At 36.0% G+C, this 21,500-nt stretch overlaps 1 protein-coding gene across 4 annotated transcripts in view; it reads left to right on the forward strand.

Annotated features, from left to right (window-relative positions):
- The window catches only part of LOC137401551 (CAP-Gly domain-containing linker protein 1 homolog), a 48,260-nt gene that overhangs the window by 22,286 nt on the left and 4,474 nt on the right, over nt 1–21,500 (forward strand). For 3 of the 4 annotated variants that reach the window (XM_068087965.1, XM_068087966.1, XM_068087968.1), the window contains 6 exons: nt 6,100–6,255; nt 11,749–11,949; nt 13,642–13,751; nt 15,016–15,168; nt 16,894–16,992; nt 21,104–21,223. In XM_068087965.1, coding sequence (XP_067944066.1) covers nt 6,100–6,255; nt 11,749–11,949; nt 13,642–13,751; nt 15,016–15,168; nt 16,894–16,992; nt 21,104–21,223 — 839 coding nt within the window. The remainder of the gene's footprint in view (nt 1–6,099; nt 6,256–11,748; nt 11,950–13,641; nt 13,752–15,015; nt 15,169–16,893; nt 16,993–21,103; nt 21,224–21,500) is intronic. The other variant, XM_068087967.1, reaches the window with a different exon arrangement.

Below are 21,500 nucleotides of genomic sequence, written 5' to 3' on the forward strand. Positions count from 1 at the left end.
TGACAATTTTTGCCTTTGTTTTATGGTTGCCGTTAATTGATGTCTTTTTAAGACTCCTCAGTAGGTAGAAACCAAAACAAATGTTTATTCGCTCTGTCAACACTGGTAACACCATCCTCAGGACACTGTAAACTTTGTAATGAAACGGCTTTTACATTAGTTATGCGTTGGTCTCCAGGGGAAGGGGTGTGCAGAAAGATAGCCATACATTAACTTAGATGGCAAGAGGAGCAATCTCTGTTGCTTTCACACAACCAGAAACCTTAAGTTATCTTCTCCACGATTCTTTTAATATTAGGCATCTCACAGGATACCTATTTGAGAACAATCAGTGAAGGATTATAAGAGCTACATTTCAACCTTGGCTAACATACATACGCACTTATTATGCCGGAAGCAGTCAGTTACAACAGCCTATAATCATGGAATACTCTAGCAATCGCTTCAAGCTATGCTGATCTTTTTTATAAATGATGTCAGAAAAAGCATACACCTCTAGTGATAATAAGCTTTGTCGGGCTAGGTTCTCACAAATCACAGTGTACCCAAGTGGTAATATATATAAATATCAGTGTTTGTTTGTCTATCGTTGGTTGGTTGTCTGTTCAATTACAGCGATATAGTTTTAGCGACGAAAAATTACTTTTGTACAAGATTTGAACTTACGACATTCATATTGTAAATCTACAATTACGCGCGCGTAACCTTAAGGCTTAGCCATTTTTATCACATCCAGCGCTCTTACCATATACAGTGGACCTCGGTTCTCAATACGCTTTGGTTCTCGACCAACTCAGCTTTCGACCAAAAAATTTGAGATTTGTTTTTTTCGGATCTCAAACATAAATTTGGTTCTCAACCAAACCGAAACATATGCATTGGAATTAGACATTCGTAACAGCTCCGGAAACAGCATAAAAACATTTGTTAACAAAGGGAGAACCAAGTTACACTTGATAAATTATTTACAAAAAAGAAGGAACCATCTGAGACAACATTTCATCTACCAAAGAGATTTGCTAGGGAGACAACTCTTCCATTCAAGTTAGCCTAAATTGCTTTGGTGAAGGTTTCTCCTTCAAAGATGTGAAGTAAACGTCCCATTGCTATTTATATTTTCTTTTTCACACGATTTTCTATGTAACTGATCTACTGCACTTTCTGCTGTTTCATTATCAATTTCTGCAATTTTTTGCATTGTATCTTAACTTTTAACATTTTCGATGTTTTGAAAGCAAAACATACGGCATTTTTACTTTTTGGTTTTTTTTAAAACATCATAGATATAGCATCTTTTATTAAAGTTAAACATGATCTATATCTACCCGTTTCTATTCATAGTGTGCAGTATACGGTACAGTTTAGGCCCTATATTGTGAAATGTTAAAAAATTATTTACCGAAGTTGTTTTCTCGACTTGGCACGTTAAAATTTACATACTTTAATTCTAGTGGAAAAAATTGTTTCAGATCTCGAAAAACTTAGTTTTCGAACAATCTTCTAGAATGGATTATGGTCAAGAACCTAGGTTCCACTGTACTGTATATCCTTTTCGCGATTGCACGCGCTAAGCGTGCATTTATTATTATTCAATAATGCAGTGTTTTCTAATAGTGCTTTCAGTAATAGTGATTACTCATTACGATCTCTCACAATGCCAAGTTCACTTGTACCATATAGTAGTCAATGCTCCTATAAATTATCTTTGGAAAGGGCATTGAGAGGATAACTCACAAGCTAGTTGCTGTGCACGGGCATAAACATTTGTGTATTGCATATCCCCAATCAATGAGAGCCATTTTCCTCTGAGGGATATATACCCACCAATATAAAAAAGCACATTTCTTAACAATTCTGAAGGTGTGTCTTTAGACTGGCACTTCAATTGTTTTTGATAAGCCCTCACCACATGCAACTCATTGCTTTAATCTTAATTGTTATTCTAGGAGGTTGAGTTGTTGTTCCACGGCGGTGTGTTTGGCAGCTTTCATATCAGTATTGTTTTGTTTTATTGTTATTACTATGTATTCATACATATTCAACTTCTATCTTTGTCTCACCCTGATTCTTTGACATGTATTGCTTGTTTACTGTTGGAAGGAGTGGTCCTTTTGCCTGCTTGCTTTGTCAGATTTAGTTTCAAACAAGTCGCTGCAAAGGGGTCTGGCTAATTTAAGCAAGCATGATTGAACATTGAAGATTAAGACTTAGTCACAGTCATTTAACCTTTAAATCATTTCGAAAGGCAAGTAATTGTTCTAGCATAATCTGAAATAATCGAAGTACAAAGCTGTGGTCAAGCGTAGAAGGAATAACAGTTTTATAAAGATGCATTTTCCTTATTGAATTTAAGGATTTCAATTCAGACTGAGGTATATGGTCAGCTCACTGGGATTTCAGAACTTTTCGAAAGATTGTTCAAAAAAGACCAAAAAAGTGACACCTATATTCCTACATTAAATTTATCGGTATGCTATATATACACATACATATATATTAATATACAAATATTAGTAATGAAGCTAAGTACAGTAGACATTCTCTGTCAATTTCACTTAAATGAAGAATTTATGTTGTTCTTGCTCCGTATTATGTAAGAAATCCCATACAACGTAAAAAAAGAAGTCAATGCAAGCTCTCAGATTCATTTTTGAATAACAAGAGTCCCCTAATTAGCCTTGAATTTATTGTTTTCTCTCTTGCTGCACTTGGTAGAGAAAGCTCTATGATATATATTGTAGTACCCTCGCAATCCAGCGTGCCATGCACGATCATCACATGCGCCTGTAAAGTAAAAAAGAATAAGTAGGTGGCTAGACAATTATTCTCAAATAGTTGAGGGCTGTCGATTAGTACAAGTGTTTCAGTGGCGATCTACCAATCTAAATGTCACAAATTGGAGCCTCTTTGAAATCAGTTTTTTTATCCTTACCTCAATCCTTGGTTACCGAAAACTGGTGACTAGACAGACACCACTCTTATGATAGTAAATATTTATTTTTGTTTTACTTTATTTTAGACATGTACAATATTTAACTTTTTTTTCAGCATAGAGCTTTTTATCTAGAGGAAGAAAGAAAAAAATCGATTTAAATTAACATTAAAGGTGTGCATTTTTCTTCACCTAACATAGAATTGTCATAATTAGGAACTTTAAACCAAGTAAAAGTGATAAGACAAAAAATAAGTTGTTGATGCAAACCAAATATACTGCAGCTACCGTACAGTCATTAAATCACAAATTTAAGTTAGTTTTTCCTAATCAAAGGGCCAAAGGGATGAGTTTGGGACAATCTTGGAACGGATTAGGCAATTTACACTTGTTTTACCGTTCGGATAACGTAAAATCGCCACAATGTAAACGTTTTCGGAATGGACAATTTACATTGCAGGAGCAGCTACCGTAGTGATAACATATTCTATATATGCCTAATATTGAATCTAATAGTTTATCACCATAGGTTACCCAGAGAAGTCCCTGATACATACCCCATATTTCGGCATGCAAGTGGAAATGCCATGTAGGGCAAGGTCTATAAGTTTGATTTAAAGTTGTGGTTTCGGCATGTAGCTGCCGTTTAAGTCGACTTCTTTTCCCAGATCAAATCGCTTTCAGGTGGCATCAGAGGCAAGTGATGTGTGGCTGAGGAAATGGCGTTTAATAATCAACTAAATCATCATCAGAACACCCATTTTTTCGATGTTGTCAGCAATACAACAATCAACAAAAGTACAAGAGAAGACAGTTGTGGGAAGATCAGAGGACATGCAAAACAACACTACACCATCCTATTGGATGTTTCGTTAATGGAACGAAACAGCCGCCTGTGGTAATACATATTTAAAGGAAAACCAAAGTTGCAAGGAAGGTTTCCGTCAGGAATGGAATTCACATACGTGCACAAGAAGAACTATGGTTGGACAAAAAAGGTGGATGCATCCAATGGATTATCTAAGTGTGAGCTCATAAGCAGACACTACAAGAAGCATTGAATTCTGGAAAGAACATTCTTGACCAGGATCATTGTCATGGCATATTGAATGGTGAAAAATGATACATTGTGTTTGATCCATCCCATGTTAAATAGGATTACTAGTATTTTACTACTTTATAAATATTTTCCTATACGTCATCATGATTTTTAAGCTTGAACTTGGTGTCGAGTTTGCGGCCTACACGCTAGATATTATGGTGTGTACATTATTATTTAATAGGTAATAGTGTTTCTACAACAAAAAAGAAGTTTAGCAGTTATTTTAATAGCCTGTTTTCACAATATTTGCTAAATAGTGTGTTTTATTTTGAATGTAACTTCCTGATCGATGAATTATTTGATGAAACTTTCAGGCTTTCCTAGTAGACAGAAAATAGATTTTAACCTTTTTTAGGTGTTTTCAGTTTTTCTAAGCAAAGAACAGAAGCACATTTGATATTGTCTAATACCAGACACAGTCCCATGAAGATTTTAGTAGATTTACTGTAGTTTTTGTCTTTATTGATATATATGAGGGCATGTGATAATCAATGTTATCACATTGGAAGACAGTGAATGAGCACAAGGTGATTGTTCATCATAAAAAAGCCACAGCTCAAGGTCTTTATAGATACATCTTCTCATATTATAATGTTTTGAGGGCAAGATAACTTTCTGCCTGCCTCCTCTCTGCAAAAATGTTGTTGCTCTATGCATATGTTTTAATGAATTGAATGAAAGGTGACTCCAAGTTCATAGATATGCATAAGACTGAGTGGATGTTTATCATGTATCCTGTCTTGCAATCACTAGAGTTACATGCTATGAAGTTTTGTCGTATTTTTCATCTTCGTAGCATGTAAATGGTTCAAAGAGTTGAATCTTTAACTCGTTGAAGCGATTCAAACCTCCGCTTCAAGGGGGTATTTTTGAAAACATCGTAGCGACAACGAGGTACTGCGTATCGTGTAAACATCGATATTCGTGTTATTGCACAAGTCTTTGCGATTGGATGTTGGATTTTGATCGTTTTCATCAGTGACAATTTTACAGCATCTCTGTTTTTATTGCACGTATTTTAAAAATATCTTCTTAATAAAAAATATTAACTCCGAAATTTAAAGGAAAATTTTTTACACGCTTTGACGTTTGACCTTAGTCGCGTTTTAGGAGTGCCAGCCGCGATATAAATTATGCGCCCCGTTGTAGATAAAAGCGCGAAAGACTATTATATGAAACGCGGAGTTGTACGACAATTTCTTCGTAGCGCGTGAACTCATCAGCTACGGATAATTGCGAGTGGTGCCACCACTCCTGCTTATCATGTAAATTCGTCCTCATTCCTACGATCAAAACCACAACATTGAAGCTCAAAAATTTGTAGCTTGTTACACTAGTGTATAACTATCTCGTGTCGTAGTGTTGAACTTATCTCTTTAAGATACGTGTAGAGAAACTGCATCCGGTTTTCACTTTGATAATACCCATATATTTCATTGCAAATTTTAAGGCGTTTAAAAGTCAGCTGATCTGCTGTCACTAATGCTAGCAAGTTCAAATGAATATTTTTACTAGGACTCTTAGAAAAAGGTATAACCTATAATAGCTGATTGTAATGCGTTGAGTATGATCATTCATGCATGAGACAGCACAGAAGAAAAAGGCTTTGTGACACCTGTATCCACATCTCTCTGCTCTCTCGATGCAATACAAAAAAGACCAGTTTATAGCCTGTTCAATGAAGCGTTATACATTGCTAAATTGCCTTGTTACTTTCTAATACGTACTGGATCAGAGCGTCAATAGCTTGCATCTGCATCTCCAAATAGGACTGTAGGATTATCTTCAGTCAAGGATTATTGATTGCTGTCAATCACCCGCTGACTTGTAGACAAACGAAGTACCGTCGGATGCTCAGATTGCATGGCTCCGCTCGGCATCCATTCAACTGGAAATGTAGTAATTAAACGGAAATTACATCACTGATAGCATTCTGGATATTGTCTGTAGAAGAGATCTATTACTCCTCTTTCATCAGAAAGCATCTTATCAGTTTAGCGTTGAAAGGGGACAATGCCTAGAAGAATAACGACTACCACAGTAACCATATATTTTAAATCTGTAGCTGAAAGCAAGTTGAAAACACCAAAGCTACCAACAACACAGCTATCATTGACAAGCAACGGGGATGGGGCGCATAGCCGAAACAGTGGAGGCCCTCCTCCTGATGTCATATCCAGCAATGTTCTTCCACTGAAGTCTAAACCCCTATCCACTAAAGGTTTGTAAAACATTGCTAGGGCCTTGAGATGAGTCTCACTGTACTACTTTGCATGTAGCTTATTTGGAAGGACTATAACATGGTTGTTTAGCTGTCATCACAGCACAGCTATACTTTGTCACATTTGCTGGATTCGTTAAAAGGTTTTTCATGTTGTAAGCTGAAAATTAGATGAGGTTTGTCATGGCGCGCCATGGAGTGTGTCAACTGAAAGCTCTTTCAAATTTGAATTGAGCTGGGCTGATGGAACGATTTTACAGTTTTGAAATTTAGTGGTATTGCTATTTGTGCTATTTCTTTCATTGACCTGCATTCTGACAAGTAGGTTTTGATAAAATAACTTTATTCTAGTCTAACCAATATTCTTTCTCAGTTAGGTATTGCCATACCCTGTTGGCCGCGCTATTCGTCCAAAAAGTTTGGCATTCATGAAGAACTTTTTAAGCTTTTATAAGTTTTTTTAATATTATTGATTGCTCAAAAACGTATAAAATATTAAGTACAACCAGCCAGTTATCCGTTTGTAGGAAAACTGGCTATAAATAGTACCGCAATAAGGCATGATCTTAAACCAATGTTTTGTACACACAAGTTTCTTTTTTGGCATTAGTAAGCAAAGGTATTTCTTGCAGACTTCATAGTAAATGCTTACTTGGGCTTGATAGCTTTTAAGAATGTAAAAGGGGTGGTTAAAGTGTCAATACAGAGATGTGTTTTGTCACTGATGAGTAGTATCTGTACATTTTAACAGATATTCCCAATTGGTATAAAATCAGAGGGATAAAATGCTAAGACCTCTGACATGCCAAGCTAGTGTAGCCTAATTTTCAGTAGGTCAGCCAAACCTCAGGCTAAAACTATCAGGATTGCTGCTGGCATAATGTTGAACTAATGCTGAAATATGCTGCAGAGATCTAAGGGTGAATTCAGGAGTCTTTGGTCTTTATCACTAATTTGAAAGTGATTGTATGATAGGAGCATATATTTTAGCACATAAGTCCACTATTTATTAGTTTGCTTTGTAGTTTTATCCTCAAATCTGTGCGGTGCTGCTTTTATGGAGTTGGAGGTGGCTACTAAATGATAGCCTACTCGGTGTCATTAGCTAGAATTTTATCCGCATCCTTCCATATGTTCACTTATATTAACATGCTAATTTCGTATCGCAAGGCTGTAGATGAGATTTGTGGCTACCTTGCACTACCAGTGGTCTTTCTACAAATATAAATTATTTATCGAAAAAGATTACGATGTAGTTTATTATTTGATTAAATTTTAATGGAACATCTGGTTGGAGTACAGTGAATGCTTAGTCAAGTTTTATATTCACTTGGGTAATTTTGCTGTCATTGTCTTGGACTGATATTTTTGATAAATTCTAAAAAAGCAGCACTCATCAAAATAGTGTCTATCTTTCATTTACAGCGTTTCTAGTTGTATACAGCCATTATTACAGCACACAAAACACTACAAATGTCTGCAATAATCTCACATCCAGGCTATAGCACTCTGTCCAACATATTTGCAAATAATAATTTGCGAAATTGAAGGCATTTTTGTATGATTGAAAGTTTATTAATTTAGTATGAAGTGTTTTTGTTGTTTTTATACCCTGGGCTGGATAATGGGCTTATGCTTTGAATTATTACAGCTTCCTACAGGGTTAGGTCTTAGGTACAGATGTTAGTTGAAGACCTTTACCATGGTTTTATGCATCCTTAGGCTGTACTACTAATTAGAAAATCCCTACATGACTCCAACCACTCTCAAACTTGAGCCATCCACATAAGATACATTGATCTCTTCTTACACGAAATGTTGGGTATCTCTATTACATGTAAGATTTGGCATTCGGTCATTGATAAACCGGCTGCCTAACCTTGAGATTAGTGAAGCACTATCCGTTCACGCCGGAAATAATCACCATAGGTTCACCCATTCTTAATAGCCTAAAGCAAGAAATTTCTCTTGTCACAATCATGGCACAACATACCAAACTGTTACATACCTGACATTCTATATGTGAATACAACATTCATACACAGCATGCTAAGGATGCTTTTAGAGTTTCTACATGTAAGAGAGTGTTGGTAAGAAGTATGACCTTTTTGTTCATCTTGCACTTCCCTCATGGTTACAGAAAAATTACAAGTCGGCCACAACCTAGTCATAGTGACCTCAATTGCATTGGATCAGTTTTTTGTAGTTATTGTGCCACCTGGTTACTAATGCCATTTCTGGCAATATTGGTCCTATCGTATAGCGAGTGTGTTTTTAGTTAGTGCGTAAGGTTTTGTTTTGGATTCATTTTCAGTTCACCGTTTGATTTAGTAGTTACTGTGTCGATTACATACCATTCGGCTGACATGTAGAGTATAACTCCAAATTTGTAGACACGACATTCAACTTATCAGCTCATACTCGAAACCATTGATAGATAGCTCCTAACTTTTTCACAGACATAGGAATCTAAAAACATTCCAAGTCTAGCAAGATCAATTATGGAAAAGTCTCTTGGATGGCATAAGCTTCTCTAGTATGCATTGATCGTGTAAGGCTATATTGTATGCGCTATTTATACTTTTGTTAGGCCTACATGAGACCCTAAAAACTAGTTTGATCAATTCACGAGTTTTCGTAGATGTGCAGCATGTCACAAACAGTTGAAATAATAATGCAAGCATAACCACAAGCAACACATATGCAGTTTACAATGTAAATGTTTTGAATACTAATTGTAACGACTACAACTTTGAACCATGTGGGGCACGTACCCCATGTGAGACCCGGTTTTTGGGTTTTCACGATTAATCCAGGCAAAACGGTGAAGTTAAAATTATTCGGTGCAATTTGTTTAGCTTCGCTTGTGTAAGCTTCTCATCCGTACCGTGTCAAGTTGTGCAGTTTTTGAATCGGCCAAAGGTTACTACTACTGCTGCTGAATTTCTTTTACGTCACATGTTGTAACTTGCACTTGAAAATGGGGAATAGTTAGCTTTATATGTACGGGAAGAAGAGAGTTAAAGGCAACATGTTTGTTCCCATGAAATAATTGGCGGTTGAATGATCAAACTATTATTTGTATTATGAAGTAAATAATGGTTATCTGTGAATTATATCGTTAATCTGCGAATTATATCTTTTATATTGTTAATATAAAATCATATATCTGTAAAGGATATGTGCATCATTCATCCGGTCCCATCATCAATACAGCTGCAAACTGTAATTTCATCCTTTTCCTTTGTTTGGGATGCATCGCTATGGCTATATTATGACTCATTATGACAATCACTGTTACATGTGTTACATCCTCTCATGAATACAGTACGGCTCATGAATACTTTCTAGTTTCTGCATGTCAAGTGGCAACATGCAGTCCCAAAGGATTAACTAGGTAGTCTATGTTTCAGCATAATGTGGGTTGTTGTGGCTTTATTCTTCGCTTTTTTTGGCATCTGAAAGGCCAATAACGATGTTCAATTTCGAGGTGCAAGTTGTTCAGTGGGTACATACTATCGCTAATTAAATGAATATCAAGTAATCAGCTGTCAGCCAATAGTTGTAGGCTACATCTACGATCAAACAGGACCTGATGCCTTTTTCCTTACTCAGTTATTATTATATGCATTCAATCAATGACTTTTTTATTCTTTTCTCACCATAGTTTTGGCACAGCTGACATGGCTTGGCTCAAAGTTTTTTGGCCAATAAATGTGCACACCACTGTATTTTTTTAAATATATTCACAACAGAGTATATAAGTTAAATACCAACTGTACTGGACTTTCAAAATAACGTACAACATAAGAAAGTTGCTGACATGAAACCTAATTATTGTAACAGGGTGGATAGCGTTCAAATATTTTGATCACCATCGGGTTATGGATGGTTAATTTAGCATATAAATATCTGCAGATAAAAAAAAAGGAAAAAAAACAGGAGGTGGTAACCCCATTGTTTAGAACCTGAGCCTTTGTCATATTGATGTTTTGCCTTTCTCAATAGCCCTGTATGAAGAGTGAACATCTTTGACGTACTTTGTCGATAGTTGGTTTAGCTACATAACAAAAAGTAAGCTCTTTCATGGATTCTCTGATAGTGAAGTGCTTTACAGTTTGGTTGTAACACTCTTCTGCCAAGTACACAACTTTGATTTCACCAGCTACTCATTGGCTCTATGGTTTCATGATACTACTCTTACCTTGATTATCCTCTTCCCATAGAGAATTAAAATAGCTTCTACATACAGCTAGGTGGCAGCCATGTTTGCACCTGTTACTCAATATAGATATTTAACTTTCAGCTTTTAGTTTAGGTGTAGAGCACCCGCTTCATGAAAGTTTTTACTTGCGCCCTCATCATGCTGTGATTTTGACCAACAAGGGAAACTGCATGTAGTAAAATGTCGTCATTATAGAGCTTAGTCATACATTTACACAATTAAGTTCAGTGTTGTGTTGTTTGTCATTCATTGGTGGGTTTTTCCCTGAAACATTTATTAGTCTTTTTAATGTGGACTCTAGGTTTTACAAAGACTCACATGCCACTTTATATGGATTGGGTGTGTTTTGAGTGAAATAAAAATATCTTCAAGTTCACTTCTAGTAAGCAATTCATACTGCATGGGAATGGGAGAGCCTGGAGTTTAAGTATGGGAAAAAGTTGCAAATGTCTGTGCTGTTTATAAGGCAGTTTCCTGACACTCATTTGCTGCCTTTCATTCATAGTCATGACTCAAAGCACCTTCAGATTTGCAGAAGCAAAAGGAAGTCCTTAAATGGTAGTCCTACATTATAATGATTGAAGGATACTGACAAGCCTTCCTGTCTTTCCAGTTGCTCAATTAAAATCCAAGAGTTGTTTGCCCCATATAAAAATTTTTTAATTGTTGGCTCCCCTGCCTTAAGGCTGGTTCACACTGTATCACCGTATCTCAGTGTTAATCAAACAATGCTTCGATGATCACCTGTGATGAAAATGTTCGCATTATCACAAATCTATCTGAATTTCCATCAGCAAATAGTTTGCGAGATGATTTTCTCAATTGTATGTGCAGTGTGGTCACGCGTGAAAACGATGAATTATTAGTCCCGCAGCAAATGTCATGAAAAAATATAGACCAAGCAATCTATGATGGCCAGTCAACATGGCCGAAGAGATGCAGGTTACATAGGCTGTCATGGATGCTTGGCGAACTATCAGGAAAGTCTGACAGCTGGAAGCTTTATCGACGTATTTGTGTTGCTTTATCGATACCGTTGGTTTACAGTGCCATATGCAACATCCATATAGTGTGTTCATGTTGCCGTCTCGACAAACAGTTGCCGAAAAGACAACAGTGAAATACGGCTATATACATGTAGTTTTGACCGGCTATATACATGTATTTTCAACCAGCCTTCAGCAACCAATTCACTAATTGTAACCAGCTATCAAACAACCAGTTAAAGTGTTAGTCTAATCAACTTTCATACTCTATTTCATTTTCAGTTACTGAAGACAAAGCTAAACCAAAGGCTATAAAGCCTCTGGAAGAGGAGTTGCAAGAAGTGCTGAGGCTAGCTGATGAAAAAGACAAGTATGCCAAAGGTCTGAAGCAGGAGCTTTTTACAGCTTGCAGGGCAGTTGAAGGACTCGGAGTTGTGACACAGCACCTTGTAGGATTAATAGACAGCACTCGTGAGGAGCTAGGTCAGTTGACGGAGTTTATAGCACAAGATTTACAATGTTGAACGGCTTTGTTCTCACTAATAGCCCGATTGGTGTATTTCATTCTGTTAACGTTGAGAATGAAGCTTTGAAATCGCGCAACAGCCAGGGCTTACTTTTACGTCCAGTTTAACACTTGATTCCCAGGGGGGGCAAATCTCTAATGTAAACTAGGCCAAAATGAAACTTTTATAGCCAATCACTGTAGTATCATTCTCATCAATATCGACTTAGATCAACAAGTTTGTTTCGAAACGACACATCGACAAAGCGTTGCCAACGCGTTGGCTATGCAAAAGACGCATTTCGTCAGTATGTGTAGCCATGATTTGCGGTCAACAAAACCTTGACTTGTTAGCTGAAACAAATAATTTTGTTTTTTTGAAAAAGCTTTTTTGTATCTTGGGCATTGTCCAGGAGCTATAGTACACTATTACATCATATAGAAGGCTAAAGGGGTGGTCACACGAGAGCCGAAACGAACTAATTGGCGCAAAACGACATCGCTGTCAGTTGTAAACTGTTCGGCCGAAGACATTTCTGGCCGAAACGAACCATTTCGGTCCTGCTCGAAATTTCGTGTCTGAACCCTTGCTCTTATAGGCTGGTTAAAATTCTAGCGAGCATGCGTCTCATTTCTCCTTATGTGCGTGGGAGGAAAGTTAAAAAAGAAATTGGATGATACTTTTATTTCGTTAAATAAACAACATGAAGCAATTTACGACAAGGCTCACCCGGACTGGTAATTGTGTTGCATAAATGTAAGATGTTGCACTTAAGTTTTGCATAAATGTAAGATAATGGTTGTGGTTTTCTTTCGTGTAGAATAGAAGTAATGTGTCATACTCATCCTGATGAAGTATCGTTGACTGATTTATTTATGTAAAACCATAGTACTATGATAAAGACTGTTTTTGTTTGTTATGTACTCAGCATAGAAAAACATTCATATGTCAATAAAAAATATAATTTTGTTGATGGGAAGGGTTGGCAAAATCTTTGTATCAAGTGATTTATTTTGAGCAGCACAACGATGTTTTGATAAATCTGCTGCGTAATTAAAATTAATAGTTGTTTCTCAAAGTTTTTTGTTTACAATAGAAATATTTAGCTCACATACATAAAAACTACCAATGAAACAGGGTCCTGTCTCCATGCGTATGGTTTCTAGGAAGCGTAGTGACTTCGGATGCCATGTGACATGTGTCTTAGCTGAACCGAAGTAAAACAACCTCCAAACTAAACCTAAGTCGGTTCGGCCATCGTGTGACCACGGCTTAAGGGAGTCCTATAAAGATATTATAGCAATTAGTTGAGTTATCGGTAACATTAGGCACTGAGTACCCCGTTGGTGTCAGCAGATTATAACAAGTTGGTTTTTAGCTTTGTACTATTTGTTGGGTTCAGCTGGTTGTACCACAGAAAGCATAGAATTTAACACACTATTTTGTTTCAGCAAATTATCATTAGGTATTTGTCATTTTTCTACTAAGGGTTCACTAGTCACATTTGCCAATGTGATGTTTGGGAACATATTGAGCTCTCAGGATGGTATGACACCTTAGACTAAGATTGGGACAATTTAAAGTATGTAGACAGCGAATGCCACTTCTCAACTCTTTAAAAACTATAATTATTATTAGAATAGTTTACCATTCTGATTCTCGTTTGTAGCTAAGTCTAATGAGAGGTCAAGCCTGATGACTGAGTCCCATGAGCAGGAGCTACTGAGCTACCAGACCGACACAGAGTTGCTCACTAAAAATCACGAGGAGGAAAAACGAGTGAGTCTCAGCTCAAACTAGTATCAATTTGAAGTCATAAGTTATAAATATGTTTTATGTTTGGCTTGAAAGTCATGAACAGTTTTAGATAAACAATTTATGGAATTGATTTTCCTTTACACCGGAACAGCTCATTTCATTTTGTTCTATTTACAGTTGTCTTTGTTGTTTATGTCAGTTGTGAGCCACATCAGCAGCACTTTTAGGATATGGCTTGTAGAGTTTTTACGCCTTTAGATGTGTGAATGTGCGCGTTGACCAATGAAATATTATAAAACAGGTTTGACTACGTTTTGATTTATCTTTATTAGAACAGATATTTAGTAGTAGAATATAATAGAGGAACATGATGAAACCTGTAGTACAAACAGCTATGAAATGAAATATAAGTGATAATAAATTGATATGCAATATAAATTTTTTATGTTCAGCAGGTAATAAATTGTAAGCTCTGTGAAATACAAACAGTAGTACGACTATACGTATGAAATATAATCAAAGTTGAATAATGAAAGAGTAAATATTACTCTTTACTTTGTGAAGGTGCAAACACACGTGGCGATTTTATCGCGTGCAATGTAAGGAGCGGGGAGATATCGCTGGAATGTGCCTAAACATACTTGAACGATTCACCAGCAAATGGTAACGCGGGCACGCTCACAAACTGCCTATTGAATTCTGTATCATTAGTTTATTCGGAATTGTTAATAAATTCAAATCAATATGGCGCCTTTAGGCAACGACGTAAACAATTTCCGCCGTTGTTATTAGGCCTATTCACGGATTGTACACTACAAGACATAAGAAAACAACGATTCTTGTATTTTTAACAGTAATATTTTACAACTTTTATATATAATTTATTTTATAGTAGTTTTTATTTTCAATATAATAAATATTTACCATTCTCAATATGGTTAACCTGCGCAACGATTGATTCCCAAATGTTGGTTTCAACTGGTTTTCTTTGTAATTTTTGTGTGTTGTGTCGTACAGAACTGGGTGTGCTCTTATTAAATCTATTAATAATTCAGTGTTCGTTTTGATGTTTCAATTGTAACAAAGTAGTAAAATATTGTTGATGTACGTTGGTGGACATTGATACGAAAAACTACCAGCCATACAATTGCATTCTGGGGGAAAAAACCACCAACCGAAATGCATCTCACATGGGAGGAATTTGTGATAGATGTCTAGCGCTATCGTTCCGCATGAGCTCGCTGAACGAGTTTCAGACTTTTAAAGTTCTCTCCCTGTTTCACAGGCTGTCTTAGCACAGCTGACAGCAGAGCGGGAGAAGGAGAAAGCTCGACATCTGCTGGAGTGTGAGAGGCTGAGAGAAGATTTGGCTAGCGCTTATGCCCAGGAAATTGACTCACTCCAAGCTGATCATAAACAACAAAAGGACAAGCTTGCGGTAAGTTAAGGACATAGGCTGATCATAAGCCTGTTGGGGTTGTAGTCACGAGTACTTTTCACTTTTTGATAACGATTGTCACGAGACTGCTAGAGGTTTGAAATTTCTTAGTAACTTTCTTGATTTATTCAGTATTGACATGTTAAGTTTCTTTATTAGATTAGCTTATAGATACAGTGTGTAAGATGGGACCCTACCCAAGTGTTCAACTGTTGTTACCTGTGCTTTGCCATTTTTGGATCCATTATTCTAAGTTTAAAATAGGGTGAATGCTCTGTGAGAGAGCTGCGTCGTAGAGGCCTGGCTACACGCTCCAATGAAATACATAGCCAAAACTTAGTGTAGATACAATACACCAATGCTTTCAATACACCAATGCTTCTGAATCATGTGCCAAGTAAGAAAGTAGATCAATAAGTGTTGGTATCGGTCATGTCAAGGTCATGACACCTGTGCTAGATTTCCCATTACCATTATCAAATTATTGTCAGCATATGTGTGTTTATTATCTTTGGGATGTATGAGTTCTGAAGCCTGGATCCGTTACACAAGGCAAAAAAGTCTGGGAATGTCAAGTTTTTTTGCTGTTGATGCCAAATAGTCACATGTGTTTCCTTCAGTTCGATTGGTCTGAGATCTGACATATTTTAAAATTAAAATTAGTCTCCATTTTATTGCTTTAAAAATGAACTTATGCAGAATTTTAGTAGATTTTATCAGAAATTGTATCATGAAAAATCGGTATTTTTTTCTATCATTGTTGATTGTTTTTGATGTTTGAAGTGGTTTGACTGCCAAAATGTTTCAAGATTACAATTGGCAAAACTTGATCGCAGGTAAAACGCTCAGATCAAGTGAAAGTGTGGTTATGACATCTATGGTTGCACAGAGACAGGCAGAATAAAGACACGTAACAGGAACTTGAACCTAACTGCAACTTGAATGTATTAACCAATATCAACGTTAGCAACTAGTGATTTCATTTCAGTACAGTATTTTTTACCGAGTGTTTTATCCGCAATAAAGCTTTGTCGATTTTAAAACAATTTTGTGATCAGATCACCTCAAACCTCAAAAATGCTCACAAATGATAAAAAAAAATGTTGATACTTTCTGATAAAGTCTACATAAACTTGTGTAGATTTATCCTTATTTCACACTTCATTGTAAGGATTGATATGCTACAGATTGTCCCTCTTTTTGCCAAAAAGTAGGTCTACGTTTCACAACTCTGGCACCTGGTATACTTGGTAAAGAGATGCTTTTTAGTCTAATAGCTATTCGCTGTTTTAAACCACTCAAGATTCTTGGTTATAGCATCCTAACATATTTATCAATCCAATGACATTCTAATTTACCTTCGTGAAGTCGATAGCGCCTTAACAGTTCAGCTGAAAGACACGTTTCACCATGGTGTAAACTAAATAACAGAGCTCAGCTCTGTTTTGAAATAGATTTTTTTACTTTTCTTGATCATTCTTCATGTATTTTTAGCTCATTTCAATGCATCATGTATAAAAACAGTTGTGAAAATCATGTGATTTTCATTTGCACTCTATCACTTAAATCAGTTGGTGGCAGCACAACACATGTGAGGCTAGCCGTCCCTTCTGATATCAGGATGCCTAATTATACTGATTTATTTGTGTTAGCAACATTCACTGTTGTAATAGTGTGATGGATGGTTATAAAACAGCTTTCAATAAATGATAGTTTGTATTACAGAGGGAAATTGAGGGTCTCAAATTGGAGTGCTGCAGTTGGAAGAAAAAATATGATGAGGCAACAGAAGCCTTGCATAAGAACGTGGAGCACAAGCTACAGGTATAATGTTTGGTGAAGGTAGTGTTCACCTGTGTGAGTACTATGTTGTAGCTGGCTGGTGTCATACTGAAGGGTTGAGCTCTCCTTGCAATGCTGTCCATGGATGTACTCCCTTAACTCTTTTGCTACCTAATTCATTTCTAGCTCTGCCCGACGTTTTTATATTTACACAAATGTTGACATAACTTCACTAATTTTGTAATAACTTGAGAAATAATGAAGATATCAACTTAATTTAAGAGACAGGTTATTGAAAAGAAGATAATTTATAAGGAAATTGAAAAAAAAAACTCAAATTAAATTCATTTAAAAACTATGAATTTTACTAATTTCACCAGCAAAATTTTGCCTGCGATTTTGATAGTCATATTTTGACTGTCGCCATAATATTCGGTTAATATTACAATTTTTCTCGTGAGATACATGTACTAAAAGAGTCAGAATCATTCGATATTGTTACTGGAGTCCCAATGGCTAAGAATGTTAGAAGCTTCTACAGCATAAACGATTGCGGTATTCTTTTTGTTCGTGCTTTTTCTGCAGTGAACTTTCTGTTTGATAATCAGTGCACCGCTAGTGAGAGGCCTGCTAATTAGTCAATATCATTAGCAACAAGCTTGTTCTCTTGGAGACCAGATCTTATTGGTCTATGTTATGTTATACCAGATCTTATTGGTCTATTTTTTGTTATACCAGATCTTATTGTTCTATGTTATGTCTATCTTATTGATTTTCATGTATCTTTGATGATCATCAGTACTACATTTTCTTTCAAAAAGTTAATAATAGGTAATACAACAGAGTTAACAACATAATACTAGGAAGCTTTCTCTCAAATGGAACTAATTGAGTCTTGAAAATTCAAAGCTTGTGCAATTCCACACCGCTTGATAAGTTGAGGTTGTGTTTGCACGATGAAGCATGTGCCGACACAGCTGGCATATCTTGCAGTAGCCATCCAACCATAGCTAGAGTTTGCCCCATAGAGCGAATACATCTTGACTCTTTCGTCAAATAATTATAACATAGTAAAAATATATAGTACACCTCACTACTTCATAACAGTAATAAATAACTGAAAGTGGGTTAGAGAAGAATAAAGTATACTTGCAACTTGCTTCAGGATTACTTGCAATCCTGAAATTGTTTAAATCTGAAACAACGGTTTTAATGATGATTTTCAATTCAGCAGTTTGCAATGATTGTAACGTCCAGCTATCTTTGCATGTTTGCTGATGGCTCCACTCATTTGTGACTGCTCGATGCCATGCCTTATAGCCAGCTTAAACGTGTCAGCCATATATGGCATGTAACTAAGGTTTAATTAAATGAGAAACTGCTTTAACAATGTAACAATACTTTAACTGATTTAACAATACTCGCAGGGCAAGTACCGTAAAACCATTATTTGAATGTCATGATGCCGTATTTTTATCAACCCTTTCCCTATAGCGGCATTTTATTCGAGGGGACGTTAAGATAGAGGGTGGCGCTGTATTTTTCGACTAGCTGGTCACAATTTTAAGATCAATTTAACTCTTTCACGGATGAGGCCATGCTAATGCTGTGTATATTTTGCACTCTCCTTTAGACAGAGCGACATTAATGGTATCAGCCTCAACATGTTTGCTAAATCGGTTTTTATATACCTCAAAGTATAAAACTGAGTTAAACAAGGAACTGCTTTGAGTAAAATATATTAGCCGGATACAGTTATTAATTATTGCTATGGTGTCGCTTTCATTGTCATGCGGGTTCCTGAACAGTATTCTCATTGCTCATCAAAACACTTTAAAGCCTTCAGATTAGATTGTAAACCACATTATGAAAGAATCGTAAGATAATGGATCGGATTTAGACCTTAGTGACTTCGAATCAGTGTGTAGTTCTGATGATTGTGGTGATTGATCTTCTCAGGTACACCATCACTAAAACCCTGGCAACCATTACAGCAACAATAGAAAAATTGTTTGTTCTTGATGTAATTATTAGTCATTATTAGTAGTTTTTTGGTCATTTTTCTACTGATCACTTGCTAATATGAGTTTGTAAAGATCAAAGACTGTTAAAGTGGTGGTCTAATAGAGGTGTCGTTCAATTAAAAGGTGGCGTTGTATTTTTCAACCTTCTATTAATAGTGGCGTTCTTCTAGAGGTGATGTTCAAACAGAGGTGGCATTCAAATAAAAGTTTTACGGTGTTTTGTCTTTTCAGTCTTCCATTAATAGTTGAATTCAGCTGGTAATAAATATTCTCAGATGTGTGTTTCTCAGGCTTATCGTGAAAACCATAGTGAATACTCTCAGTTTTCAGTATTCCATTAACATGGCATTTGTATCTAAATAATTTGGGTTTGCAGTACTATTCCTGTATCCTATTGATAATATAACTCTATCAGCTGCAGAAAGCTTCTTTGTCAGAATGATTTTTTGCCACAGGGACTTTTCAAAGTATAAGTGAATAACAGCCTATTGAATTTAGCAGTGATAATTTGGAATAACATGAACTGTTGGTGCAAATTACCTATCTAGGATGATCTGCTTTGCCCTATCAGCCGTCAAGTGAAAAAATCTAGTTTTTAAAAATATTAGGTGCTGTCTTCTCATGCTCAAAACCTATTAATTTAAAAGATGGGGAGTTTCTTTTGTGAGCATTCTAGCATTTCGGATGCTTTACGCAACAAAAGGATCAATGAAAAAGTAAATGCAAAAAACACACTTGGATCATGCAGATCCCATTGTGGAAGCAAAGTTTTGCAAGTTCAAATGAGGCATGTAGCAGGCTAAGAAATTATATGTCATATGAAAAAAAAGAAGAAACAGATGGAATCAGTGGATATTATTCATCAACCATCCATTAGTCTGTATTATCCCATTCTCCTCATCTTTTTTAGTGAATATGTTTCTCTTTGTCCGCACTCCATGAAGCTTTGCTCTTGTATTTTCATCTCTAGCCAGCTTCAGCTTTGCCAGTGCTAAATTGGAGTTGTCTAACTTGCCATTGCTAAACACTGATAAATCCTCAAGTAGGTACTGTATGGATGCATATGCTCCACATGTTAGTATGTAAAAAGGATTGCATGGCATACCATAACAACTGTCACAAGTCGACTAGTGAGTACTCGAATTCCTTGCTGAACAGATTGTTTAAGCAATGAAGTTTGACCACCTGCAACAAGCATCAGCTCATCAGGGCGTGTCTTCACCTAAAATATGAGTTAGGTATAAAACGTAACTTTTAACTCCCCAAAGTCTGATTGAAACTCAGGTTAAAATCTACTGCTCAGACGTTTATGTAAAACAATAAATATTGCTTAGTGTCAATTATTTAAAAAAAATACATGACATTCCAGTAGCCAATTTTCCAAATAAGAAAGTTCTAGTTTATTGTCACAGGTGTTAACACCTGACTTGCCATCTTTCTTTAAAGGCTTCTCTTGTGAAAAGGATTGGCTTGTCAGAAAACGCCTTTAATTTTTAATACTCCTGCGCTTCATCAGTAGTAATCTTCCATCACCCTATCTGGCTCGTCCCAGCCTGCGTGTAATAACCCAAATTTAAATTTTGGCTAACCCTTTATATGCTATATTTTTGGTCTATCTTCATATTTTATACCATTAATTTATAACTAGTTATCATTATATAGGTTGTATAACTATAATAGTTATGTATGTATATGCTGTACTATAGTACTTAATATCTCTGCATATTTTATACCATAATAGCTATCCTTGTATATGTTATAAATCTATAATATAATGTTTATCTCTCTTTGTTATTTTATAATATTTATTTCTGTATGTTAGACTATAATAGCTATTTCTATATATTTAATATATATATTATTTATACTATATTGTTTATATTATTTATGTTATCTATATTGTTTATATGATATATACTATTTATATTATACATATTGTAGTAGTTATCTCTGTTTATGTTAGGCTGTATGTAGCATCTTGTAGGTTATGGTCGAGTTATTCAAATCTAAGTTATATTGTAGGAGTAACAATTTGTGTTACTCTGCAAGAAACCCCGTTTATGCATCCATTTTCCTTTTTGGCCCGATGCATAATAATTCCTAGGCCTACTCATCTGTGTGGTTTTTAGGTAGCCTTGCAGCCGTACGCACTGCTTCCTCAGGAAATTGAAAGCCTCAAAGCTGTTGTCGAGCTCAAGTCACGTGAGATCAGAGACCTGCGATCAGATAACAATGTTTACAAACAGAAGGTAACTTGGTTGTCGTGAGAACTGCTGGCACTCGTCGAAGGCCTAGACTCTGTTTTCAGTGTAGTTTGATACAGAATGTTTACATATAGTGGTACTGCAGCGGTAGCCTAGGCAGGGGGGACTGTTATGTATTCTCACCAGATTTTAGAATAGCCATAAACCTTGACCTTTGATTACAGAAAACAACATTTTACAAAAATGTAATTATTGGATTAGCTGTAATTGTGAATAACAGTGATAGTCATTCATGGCAGCTCAAGCTACTAATATTGATGAT

The sequence above is a fragment of the Watersipora subatra genome, chromosome 8, assembly GCF_963576615.1.
Source record: "Watersipora subatra chromosome 8, tzWatSuba1.1, whole genome shotgun sequence".
Classification (NCBI taxonomy): domain Eukaryota; kingdom Metazoa; phylum Bryozoa; class Gymnolaemata; order Cheilostomatida; family Watersiporidae; genus Watersipora; species Watersipora subatra.